The 12,306-nt window shown below is 34.6% G+C and overlaps 2 protein-coding genes across 4 annotated transcripts; both read left to right on the top strand.

The window, feature by feature from the left end:
• Positions 1–360: 360 nt before the first annotated feature.
• LOC108220485 (ras-related protein RABC2a-like) lies at positions 361–4,565 on the top strand. 3 transcript variants are annotated; one of them, XM_064092779.1, is made up of 6 exons: positions 361–817; positions 1,882–1,950; positions 2,457–2,522; positions 2,940–3,061; positions 3,256–3,384; positions 4,073–4,565. In XM_064092779.1, the coding sequence occupies exons 1-6, from the start codon at positions 628–630 to the stop codon at positions 4,085–4,087; spliced, it is 591 nt and encodes a 196-aa protein (XP_063948849.1). In that variant the 5' UTR covers positions 361–627; the 3' UTR covers positions 4,088–4,565. The 3 variants fall into 3 exon arrangements, with proteins under 3 accessions (XP_063948849.1, XP_017249757.1, XP_017249756.1); XM_017394267.2 differs by having other exon boundaries at positions 362–817; positions 4,080–4,565; XM_017394268.2 differs by lacking the exon at positions 2,457–2,522 and having other exon boundaries at positions 4,080–4,565.
• A 620-nt stretch (positions 4,566–5,185) lies between these two features.
• Positions 5,186–7,905, top strand: LOC108220484 (monocopper oxidase-like protein SKU5). Its single transcript, XM_017394266.2, has 8 exons — positions 5,186–5,426; positions 5,522–5,631; positions 5,726–5,996; positions 6,106–6,235; positions 6,322–6,682; positions 6,771–7,139; positions 7,322–7,578; positions 7,713–7,905. The coding sequence occupies exons 1-8, from the start codon at positions 5,280–5,282 to the stop codon at positions 7,763–7,765; spliced, it is 1,698 nt and encodes a 565-aa protein (XP_017249755.1). The 5' UTR covers positions 5,186–5,279; the 3' UTR covers positions 7,766–7,905.
• Positions 7,906–12,306: the final 4,401 nt, after the last annotated feature.

Raw genomic sequence — 12,306 nt, 5'->3', positions numbered from 1 at the left:
AAAAATATTAAAATATTAAATATATACTTTTTTTTGAAAAATATTAAACATATACTTAAATTTTTGAAAGTTGAATGAAAAAAAAAAATCAAACGATCGACTTGCAAAACTGTACAGGAGTATCTCGAGTGTATACGGCGTAGCATCAAATCAAAACTTAAATATTTTGGTAGCAAAGCGAGACACGGTGGGAACAAAGCTGAAAGGGCCTGTTCGGCTCAATACTTTAAGAAACGAGAAACCAATAACAAAAGAAACAGCCATATGGATGAAATAAGATGACAAACAAACAATGCCGAAAAAGGGGTCATGCGGGCCCCTCTGGATCATGTCATTACAACCGTTTCCTTAGAAAAAGAAAACATTTGTCCACAACATACATAGTACTTGGCCTCTCTATATATCCTCTGTCTGCATGTATAGCTTCAACTTGTTCACTACAATATTTTTCTCCCCTTTTGATTTGTACTTCTACACACAAAACAACCTAAGATTTATTTCATTTTATGTTGTAGTATAATATTTTTGGTTGTGGAAAATAATATTGTTTTTGTCGAAGAAGATAGTAGCTGGTGATGAGTATAGAGAGGATATAGATATTGTTGGGTGGGGATTGTGATTTGTGTGATGGATTCTTCTTCGTCGAAGAAGTTGGTTAGTAGAGGGAATGGAGGGGGGAGTATAAGTCCAAGTAGTTATGATTATTCTTTCAAGATTTTGTTGATTGGTGATTCTGGTGTGGGCAAGAGTAGTCTTCTGCTTAGTTTCATGATCTCGGATTGTCAGTATTCTCTTCAAGATCTTTCCCCTACCATAGGTACTTCTTATTATCTTTATTTATTGTTTGTTTGTTTGTGTGTGGGTGTGGGAGAGAGAGGAAAGAGAGTGGGAGAGGGCGAGAGAGAGAGAAATGGGGAGAGAGGGGGGGAGTGGGAGAAGGCGGGAGAGAGGGGGGGGGGAGAGAGTGGGAGAGGGCGAGAGAGAGAGGGGGGGAGGGCGACCGAGGGAGAGGGAGAGGGCGAGAGAGAGGGGAGAGATGGATGTGGAGAGAGAGAGATTATTACTACAGTATTTGAAAATCAAAATTTAACCATGCTAAAAAGTTTGAGTCTGTTATTTACCAAGATCTTGAGATAGGTCAGGTGTATTTTTCTTTTTAATTATTGTTTTCGATTTGAATTCCCTGTATGTTCATCTCCAATAAGGTAATTGAATTCCGTAATTGGTCAATCACTTGTTACATAATTGTTCTTGATAAATTAGTGTCTATGTCTTAGTTAATTGTAGAGGGGTGTATTGGATTGGGATTTTAAAGCATTTTTTTGCATTCATGAAATCCGAGGGTATTCGATTGGGATTGTTTGAAATCCATTAAAATCTTGAGGTATTCAATTGGGATTTTAAACTATGCTACAAAATCTAGTGGTATTCAATTGGGATTTTAAATTATGCTTTAAAATCCGATGGTATTCAATTGGGATTGTTTAAAATCCATTAAAATCTGATGGTATTCAAATGCTGATGGATTTTTTTTCATTTTATAAAATGATGGATTTTGTGGCATTCTTCAGTGTATTTTAAGTTTTTTGAAATCCCACCAAATTCAATGGGATTTTGAAGCATTGTACCTAAATCCTATCAACTCTGCGACATTTCATGAAGAATCCGCAAAAAATCAGAATCCCATACAATCCATTAAAATCCATAGACTAAAAACAATGCATTAAAATCCCAATCGAATACACCCCTGGTAGTTAGCAACATCTTGTAATGGTATATAATTCTTTCGAAGTAGGTTTAATTAGGAGTACTCTGTCGTATGAATCTTTGTTGTAATTGAGATTATTCTTTCCTTAATTATTTGCTTATTTACCATTTCAGGAGTAGATTTCAAGATTAAGTTCCTCACAAATGCTGGAAAACGGTTAAAACTAACTATATGGGACACAGGTAATTAAACTGATTGATGACTTGAACTGAACTACCCATTGTTTAGTTTTCAATAATCTTTATTGCGATAAATGAATAACAGTATGTTGATTGTTGAGCATACCGGTTTTTATGAAAGGTAGGGCAGCTGTTATCTTACTGTTTAGTGAGGCAATTACTAGTTCATGTTGATTGTATATAATCACTAGCAAAATGTGAAACATGCAGATATGTTTCACTACTGAATCAGTTTTTTATTATGATCAACACAATTTTACTAGCATATTAGGTGCTGTTATGGATGCAAAGGATATTTAAACAAGAAACTCTTGAGAATCTTACCAAATTATATAGTACTCATGACCAAATATAATAAAATATGTTCAGTAGTTACCAATTACCATACATCAACAGTCGAAAAGTAACATCGAAATGCAAACATGTAGTGATTAGCAAGTGATGAGATGGTTTTGTTTTCCTTCTAAGTAATTTTGTGCATGATATATCACAGTTGTTTTCAATTTCAGCTGGACAAGAGAGGTTTGGTACATTGACAAGCTCGTACTACAGAGGTGCACATGGGATAGTTCTTGGTATGCCTGTCTATTTTCAGATTAGTTCTGGGGGTATTGAAGATATATAATTATTTTGCTTGGTTCGAGTTTTCAGCTTATATTGGGGACTGAGTTATTAAAAATAATCGAATAAACATTTTAAAATTTTAAGTCATTGTATAACTCCTCCTGTCAATTAAAAATGTAGAAAATCCTGTTAAAATGTACAGCTCCCGGTCTATTAAACAAATTCTTGTTAATTTTACCCGCAGATATGCTCATACTAAGTATGAGATGGTCTTATACATATACTATATCTAATGGTTTTTGCTATTTTATTTTACGTTTTCATCTTTAGAATGACCACTGCCTACCTTTCAATTGCCTCTGACCATGAAATGAAATGTGAGACAACTTGTTGTCTAGTAACTAGAGTTTATTTACTTTTTCTCGCAGTTTATGATGTAACACGCCGAGAAACTTTTACAAACTTGTCAAATATATGGGCAAAGGAAGTAGATCTCTACTCTACAAATGAGGAATGCATCAAGATACTCGTCGGCAACAAAGTTGATAGGGTACGTCTAGCACATGCTGTTTATATATCAATATAGCTACCTACCTTGATTAAGAGTTTCTTTAAGCTCGGAATTGCAAACTTTTGCTACTTAGGTGGAAGCTGTAGTGTATATAAAAAGCTAACACTTCTGTTGTTTTTGAGTGAATTATAGATTCCTCCTGTATCAGTGACATGCATATGTTTGTTTTCCAGGAGAGTGAAAGAGCTGTAACAAGACAAGAGGGACTGGCTCTGGCACAAGAGCATAAATGTATATTTTATGAATGTAGTGCAAAAACAAGGGAAAATGTGCAGCAGTGCTTTAAAGATCTCACTTTAAAGGTATATCGTTTCTGAGATGGTTTTAAATCTAACACTCCACAAAAGTTGATGTTGGACAATTTTCTTCTTGTTATTTTTACATCAGGGGCCATTCCGGAGTTGGTATATGCATATCGTGCAAATGGACAGCATCAATGTCTATAGCACTTGATCTAAATAGAAAACATCTGGCTAGGAATAGTTATCGAAAGAGACTGTTGAGTCATTCTGAGCTATTCATGCATTTTTCGAGTTTCCCTTCTATATATTTTCTAAGTGACACAACATTAGTAGCTTGATATCAAAAGTCATCATCATGCTATTCTCTTTCTTCAGGAATAGAACCTAACAGTAACTCTTAGCCTACTTTGGAGAGCATTTTAATAAAGTGTACTTAAAGGCATATAAGATCTTCATGTAATTTACTCAGTTGAGTATACGAATTTTGAAACGCACCAGTGAACACTTTCAAAGTAGATTAACATACTGTGCATATTTATATAATTAGATAGTCCAATTTGAGAAACTCACAGGGATCCGAGTCCATGAAACAGAACAGTGATAGTTGAAATATAAGATAGTGTCCGAGCTCAGTTGCATCAATCAATGCCTCTCGTCATCATTTTTAATACTTTGAATTTCAATAGAATTCCTATCCGTATAGTTTTATAATGAGGGGGATGGTATATATTCTAATAACTGCGGATAGCGTGCAGATACTTGAGAGACCTAGTCTGTTGGAGCAAGGATCTTTGGTAGTGAAGCGGCAGATTTTGAAGCAGGAGCAATTTTATCAGGAAAGACACAAAAGTTGCTGCTCCTAGTTGAAGTCGAATAAAATTGGTTTTATAAGCACAGAGTCTCACACAACGTCGTCTCAAATGGTGAGACTAGAATCATTGATATCTCTCGATGCCATGGTGCTTGTTGATTTGGTCTTCCTAAAACCCAGTGGGGTACAATCCTGTACATTGAAAGCTTTTCCATAGAGGGGCTCATATTTGAGATGATCTGTACTTTGTTCTTTATCTTTTGATTCTGTAGTCCATGTGTGAATAGCGCATGGTCTTTTTTGATAAGTATAGATGCTAAAAAATGAAAGATAAACGACAGTGTGTACTAGGCGATAGTAATTTACTGAACGGTTGTATATTTTGTACACAAAACTATTGTATGTAAAATAAACATGTTTTTACACCTTAGCAATTGTTTTGTGGTGTAATGTATGAAATGTTACACTCGTACGGGACTTGGGAGGGTGAGATGCACGCAGACTTTGCCCCACGCCTGAGACACAGTATCCTAGAGAATCCGGCCTGTGAGAGAACTTATATAATACTGCAGAAGAGTACACATTCAATATCAGAAAAAATATCAGTGATGTTTTGATTTTAAATTTCAGACTCTGTAGCTCTGTAGAGGAACTTCACTTGTCTATGATATGTTGAGAATAATCTCCTTTTTTGTATCTGATTAATGCAACAATTGGCGTTAATACCATGGCCCTCTGGGATTCTTGGAAATTTTTATCATAAGCAGCCGACATATGTCATCTGGTTTTTTCGATAGTCGACAGACAGTTTTTCCTTGTGCTCAAGACCATGTCATAAGCCCGTCAGGCTGCAATGGCTTGGTCAACTTGTGTATGAATAATCAGGTATTACAGAAGTATAGCATCTGTTTTCCTAGTTAAGCCGGCTTATTATATACATTGGATGACAGCAGTGCAATTGTCTAACCATTGTTATTCACTATTCTTGTTCTTTTCTTAGGAACTTTCACCCATTTAACTGTTGTCTTATGCAGGCTAATTCCTATTTGCTATATTATTCGATATCATTTACTTGTTCATGCATTTATTTGTCTGATTCCAAGAGGCACAAGAAGAAGACCTCATTGCAGCTTCACACCTTACAATGGCATCGTATGGCGCCTTCCGGTGGAAAACTGTTATTGTTGCTTTGTTGGCTGTCTTTCTTTCTGGAGCCAATAGTGCTGATATCTTTCTAGAATGGGTTGTTGCTGTTGACACGACGATCAACCCCTTTACTTCATCTCAGCCTGTAAGTAACCAAGTCATTGTGATATTACATTATATCGTTGAACAATGTTTATGCTTTGTCTGCTGAAAGTGTGCAAAACCATTGTGTGCTTACAGGTTATCACCATCAATGGAATGTTTCCAGGACCCCTTATCAATGCCACGACTAATGATGTTGTTCATGTGAACGTATTCAACAATATGGATGAGCCACTACTCATTACATGGTATATTACATGTCTGCAAAAACTAATTCATTCAAGAAGCTAGATAAAGATTGTGAATCCCTTCATTATGTTAAATAGTTGAACGGTTTTGCAGGAGTGGCATACAGCAGAGGCTTAATTCATGGCAAGACGGAGTTTCTGGAACTAACTGCCCAATTCAAGCAGGAACAAACTGGACATATGTGTTTCAGACGAAAGATCAGATTGGAACTTTTACGTACTTTCCATCAATCAATTATCAAAAGGTTGCTGGAGGCTTTGGACCACTAAGAATAAATAACCGGATTGTCATCAATGTTCCTTTCCCGAAACCAGAAGCAGAATTTGATCTTCTCATTGGTGACTGGTTTGTTACGGACTACAAGGTGACTGATACTGACGTGCATCTCTTTAGTATAAATGAAGATGATTAGTTGTATTCATCGGATTTTAATATACCTGCGTCCTCTTCTGTTTACCATGCAATTATAAAAGGTACTGAGATCTGCGGTGGAAAGCAGTCTAATGTCATCTGCTAACGTTCCAGATGTTCTTTTGATGAATGGTAAAGGGCCTTATGGGAACACGAGTACAAAAAGTTCCGAGTCATTCACGGTAACAAAAGGTTAGTGGCATTGCAAGTCAGATCATTCATTGCTGCCTGCAGGCCTTAAGTGTTTGGATTCTGAGAATTTGCATTATGCTATGCAGGAAAAACTTACAGATTTAGAGTAGCGAACGTCGGGACAACATTGAGTTTTAACTTCAGGATACAGAACCATCAAATGGTGGTAGTCGAAACAGAAGGTTCTTATACTAGTCAGATCACATTAGACTCTCTTGATGTGCACGTTGGCCAGTCCTATTCAGTTCTTGTCACAGCCAATCAAGATGATGCTGATTACAACATTGTCGCTTCCCCAAAAATGCTTAACACCACAGATGACAGTGCCCTCGTGGCAAAAGGGGTGCTACATTATTCTAACTCTGCCTCGTCGGTTAGCAGCACTCTTCCCAGTGGCCCTGATCCATTCGACGTAGATTTTTCTGTAGAACAAGCAAAAAGTATCAGGTAAATCTTGATTTAAAGATGCTAAACATATTAACTACGAGGATCTACTAGCTAACATCTTATTGTTTGTAATATTCCAATACTATAGGTGGAATATGACTGCTGGTGCTGCAAGGCCAAATCCACAAGGAACTTTCAACGTAACAAATGTAACTCTGTCACAAACCTTTATCCTTGAGGGATCAATCTCTAACATCAACGGAGATCCTCGCTATGTAGTGAACAATGTATCGTACTTTACACCGAATACACCAGTAAAACTTGCAGATTACTTTGTCAACGGAACTGGTGTTTACACCCTTGATGAGTTTCCTGTCGACTCTGTCAGTAATGCTGCTGTATATGGGGTTTTTGTTGCTACTGGAATTCACAAAGGCTGGCATGAAATTGTTTTCAGGAATAACCTAAATGTCATGGATTCTTGGCATCTGGATGGTTTCGGATTCTACGTGGTTGGGTAAGCTTTTCCCATAAAGACACATGTAATAAGGTCCACTGAATTTCAATCATCGTCGTATATCCGCTAGGCCTCTGGTCCAAAAACCAGAATGACCTTGTACTATGCAGAACAAAAAATAAAATGAAATTGTCAAAGAATCAGAAAGATATATTATGATCGGGAACCATGACATTGTACAGGTTTGGAGACGGAGAATGGACATCAGACTCGCGGAGCACCTACAATCTCTTTGATCCAGTTGTTCGTTCCACGGTTCAAGTCTACCCTGGAGGATGGACTGCAGTTTACACATTTCTGGACAATCCAGGAATGTGGAACTTAAGATCACAACACATGAAGCACTGGTACAGCGGTGAAGAACTCTATATCAGAGTTCATAACAACGATCCTAACCCTGCCAAAGAACAACCACCACCTCAAAACCTTCTTCTCTGTGGTAAGTCTTTCTCTATTCGAGTCATCAAATTGAAGTATTTCCATCATTTTTTCTCCTAAAGCATCGTTAAAGTATCTTTACTATACGTGAAACTCGGACATTATTCTGACAATTAATCACCCATTTCTCTGCAGGAATTTTGAGTGATGCATTTGCTCCAGCACCAGCAGTACAGAGTGGAGCATGAGAAAATGTTTTCCATGGACAGATTAATAATACATTATACTACAACTTATGCTAATTCTGCTCCCCCATGAGCTTACAAATTCTGTATTTTTTAACAATGCATATACAACATTTATAAGACAAAGAAGTAGTTGGAATAAATTAAGGCAATGTTATAGCTTGATAAAATAGCTACTTCACTGTATTGTAGATCTTATTATGTGGGCGTTTGGGTAAGGTTAAAATAAGTGCTTTTTGCTTAAAGTAAAGAAGTGGTGAAGAAATTAGAAGTAAATTAAAATTTATAAGTGGTTAAAGTGTTTGGCAAATAAGCAGAAGTCCTGAAACAAAAGTTAGCATTCCTAACTTTTTATAAGTGCTTCTTGACTTCTTACACAAACGGTACAAATAAGTGCTTCTAACTTATAATTCAGAAGCCGGACTTTTAAGCCCTCCCAAAACGAGTCTGGATCCTCTGTCTCCTCTTTATGTCTCCCTCTGTGTCCCCTCTTTCTTATTGGTCAGTTTTTTTATTTTTCACGTGATCTCTCCTCTTCAAAATTTTATTAGTTTTAATTAAGATATATTTTGAATATTATTGCAGAAAACAAATAAACTACTTACAAATCGTGAGTATATCTCAAACTCTGGTATATCAAGAGGGTTTTACTTTGCATAACAAACTTGATTCAATTGCATCACTTCCTGTCTTCCAAAAGTGATGTAGTCCACTCACAAATTATTTAGTTCATAGTTGGTATACGTCGTACAATAAGACATAGAAACATAATAGTGAATATGATCTGTTCATTTGTCTCTGAAGTTTGTAAATTTATATCTGACTAGGCTACATATTTTTGATGAAATATTAACTAATTTTGTCACTAAACTGCAGGCACTGATGCTAAACTCAAGTATTCAATCTTTAGGTTCTGTGCCGTCATCCTATAATACTTTTCCTAGCCAGAATATTTTTCAACCAGCAATTCTCAGTACAATGCCAAATCAAACTTCAAGGCAGACATTTGTGGAATTGCTTGCCAATGCTAATCAGGAAATGCAGGGGTTACTACAGTGGTAAATAGTCAGAATCAGCAACACATGTTGATGAAGGAAGGACGAGAAAATATACTCCAAAGACATGGAGGAGTTCAAGCAGTACCGAAGGATAATGGACAGGCTGGGCAGGAGCTTGTTTTGGTGGATGGTAGAATCCAATAAGTATTATTTGTGCACTGAACTCTGATATAAAATATAAATCTTTTTTAGCTGCAGGCTTAATCTGTTTCTTCTCGATGTACACCTTCAATTTTATAAATTCCCAGTCATGCTTTTTTGTTGCATTAAATATTAACTCTATGATTTACAGTTTGTTTTATCAAAAAATGTACCCATGAATTTCTTTCATATACCAATATATTTGCTTTACTAAAAAAAATTCATTATATAAAATTTAATTTTAGTAGATTAAATACTATATAAAAAATCTCAATTTTTAAATATAATTTAAGTCATTAATAAAGTGTTTTTTTTGTTTTAAATTTAATAATATTAAAGTTTTCAAAATTTTAATTACTTATTTAATATAGAAAACATAAAAATAAAAGGGATATTTTTAAAAATACCCATCTGTAAAATCATTTTTTTAAAAATACTACCATCTTTTTCATTGTTTTTAAAAATACCTTTTCATAAATATTTTTTTTCAAAAATACGATTTGCAACTTTTGCAACTTCATTTGCAACCTTGGGCGGCGCAGCCGTAAAAGTTGCAAATGAGGTTGCAAAAGTTGCAAATGAGGTTGCAAATAAAAATGAAAAGTTGCAACTGTTGCAACGGTTGCAACTGCAATTGCAACTAGTTCAACTGAAAACAGTAAGTTGCAAAAGTTGCAAATGAGGTTGCAAAAGTTGCAAATGAGGTTGCAAATGAAGTTGCAACTGCAGTTGCAACTTTTGCAACTTAATGCAACTGAAAACTATATATAGTTGTAAATGAGGTTGCAAAAGTTGCAAATGAGGTTGCAACCGCAGTTGCAACTTTTGCAACCTCATTTGCAACCTCAGTTGCAACCAAATGCAACTGAAAACTGTAAGTAACAACAGATGTATGGTGTGCCCCTGGCGGGGCCATTAGATCACAATAGAATCAACTGAATGCAACCATATGCAACTGAATACTGATATATATATATATATGTATATATATATATCGATTCCGAAAATGAGGTCGAAAATGACATTTGAAAACTGGAACTTGAAATCAGAAATTCAGTTGCAGATGAAGTTGCAAAAGAGGTTGCAACACGGCTGGCTAGTTGCAAATGAGGTTGCAAAAGTTGCAAACAGTATTTTTGAAAAAACAATTTTATGAAAAGGTATTTTTAAAAATAATTCTGAAAGGTAGTATTTTTGAAAACAATAAAAGAAAAGGTAGGTAGTTTTGTAGATTTCCCAAAATAAAATTACTATATAATATTATATTTATACCATGTAAAAAATATTTTTAGTTGATTACGTACTATATGAAAAAGGTATTTAAATAATTAAGATATACGTAAGTAAAGTATTTTTTTTGCCTTTAAATTTAATAATATTGAACTTTTCAACATTTTAATTAATTATTTCATATAGAAAACATAAAATTAAAGTTACTATATAATATTATATTTATGTCTATGTAAACAATATTTATAGTTAATTAGGTATTATATGGAAAAAGATATTTAAATAATTAAGATATAGTTCTATAGATTTGAAAAGGTTAAATAAATTCTGATGAGAAACGATGCAAGAAAGAATAAATAAGAATGATTGATCACGTGATAAGTAAACAACTGACCAATTAGAGTGAGGGGATACATAGGAGACACAAAAAGGGGACAGAAGATCCCGACTCTCCCCAAACACCCCCTGTTACTAATGTTCAAGTGAGGTTGCAGCAAAATTAAGTTGAACAAAATTTTTACCATGCATGGCTATTTTCGGATGTAGATTTGAAAGCCAGGGGTCTCCAATCATACTTTAAGATTAGTTTACTTTTATAATCTGATTTTTTTAGTAGGGTTATAGCTTAATTAATATTAAATGGTCTATTTTTTCATTAATATTTGATTTTATAGTTTTTAATAAATTTAAAGTAGAACACAACTTCATTGTCAGGAGTATATATTTTATGATTAATATTATAAAAATCAAAATTCAATACTTTGTTGGTAAATATTAAAATACATTTTTATGACTTTTTAAAATATTAAATATAACTATTCATATAGATTTGAATTTTAAAATTAGTAGGAAAATAGAAGAAGAGAGGAAACATAACATGGCCTATAATTATTTAATATTATTATACCCAATTAATAATTATAATCAGCTAATTTCATTCATTTTGAATTTCATGATCTTAAAAGAATCCACATATCCGGTCACAGCGAAACACAATTTCTTTCGAGAAATTGATTGTAATCCGAAACGCAGATACGCGTGATCCAATGAAATTTAAGAGCTGTGAATATTTCTATATAGTATCTTGAATTTAATACCAAAGATTTAGTTGTTGAGTGTCGACTGTATAATTTCTGAAAACGACTGTATAATTAGCTGTGAATATTCTGACGTTTTCAAAATATTCCAATATTAAAATAGGTACAGTACGCATAGTATTTTCTTTTCAATTCTGTAACATTTTAGTTTCATTATTTTTCTTAAGGGACTTTACCTTCAAAATCACCGCCGCCGTAACCTTTGTTTTATGATTGTTGTATTTTAAACGAGGAAGAGCTTAGCGTGCACCCATACAATAGTAGGTTAAAATTTGTTGACCCTTTGTCAAAAAAAATTTAAGATTTGTTGACCCAATGGCCCATACCGTGTTTTAGGATACCACAGATACAATATTTTTATTTGTTAACAAATCATTTCGTGATTCTGTTCTAAAAGTCAATTCATTCTAGAACGCTTCCGACCACTTGTCCCATTTCTGAATTTTTCAATTTTTTCCGTACTAAATTATGTAAATTAGTGACATCTGCAAATCCCCCTTTCGTCTACCAATCAGTTCTCTAAACTCCCGTAGTTAACAGGCTCATCTAAAACCTTGAGATGATAAAAACACTCTTGCCATCTTTTTCTTATTTCTTTTTTCGGCAAAACACACTTCCGATGCATCCAAGAGGCTAGTCAAGCCAGTTTCGATTTTTCTACCAATTATGATGACGTGTTTGATCCCAAAGCGGTGAGTTGGTATCCGATTACGCCGTGTGAAGATCAATTCTTCATCAAGTTACCGTGTTATGACTTCGTGTGGAGTGGGAATGACAATGATCGTATACGATCTATTGTTAGTCGGATCATGCTTAACAATCCCGGTCGCGCCATTCCTCCAAATAAGATTGTCGAGTTTCAAGAAGCTTTTAGTCTTTTCGACAAGGTGCGATCTTTCCAATACATAAAACTTCATGATTATGGTTATGTGATTATTTATGAATTCACAGTATATATTATAATATGTGGCTCATAATTTTCATGATTAAGTATAATGATGTGGTGTGCTTGAATCTA

This window comes from Daucus carota, chromosome 5 (assembly GCF_001625215.2).
Source record: "Daucus carota subsp. sativus chromosome 5, DH1 v3.0, whole genome shotgun sequence".
Lineage (NCBI taxonomy): Eukaryota > Viridiplantae > Streptophyta > Magnoliopsida > Apiales > Apiaceae > Daucus > Daucus carota.
This window is presented reverse-complemented; position numbering and strand designations above follow the sequence as displayed.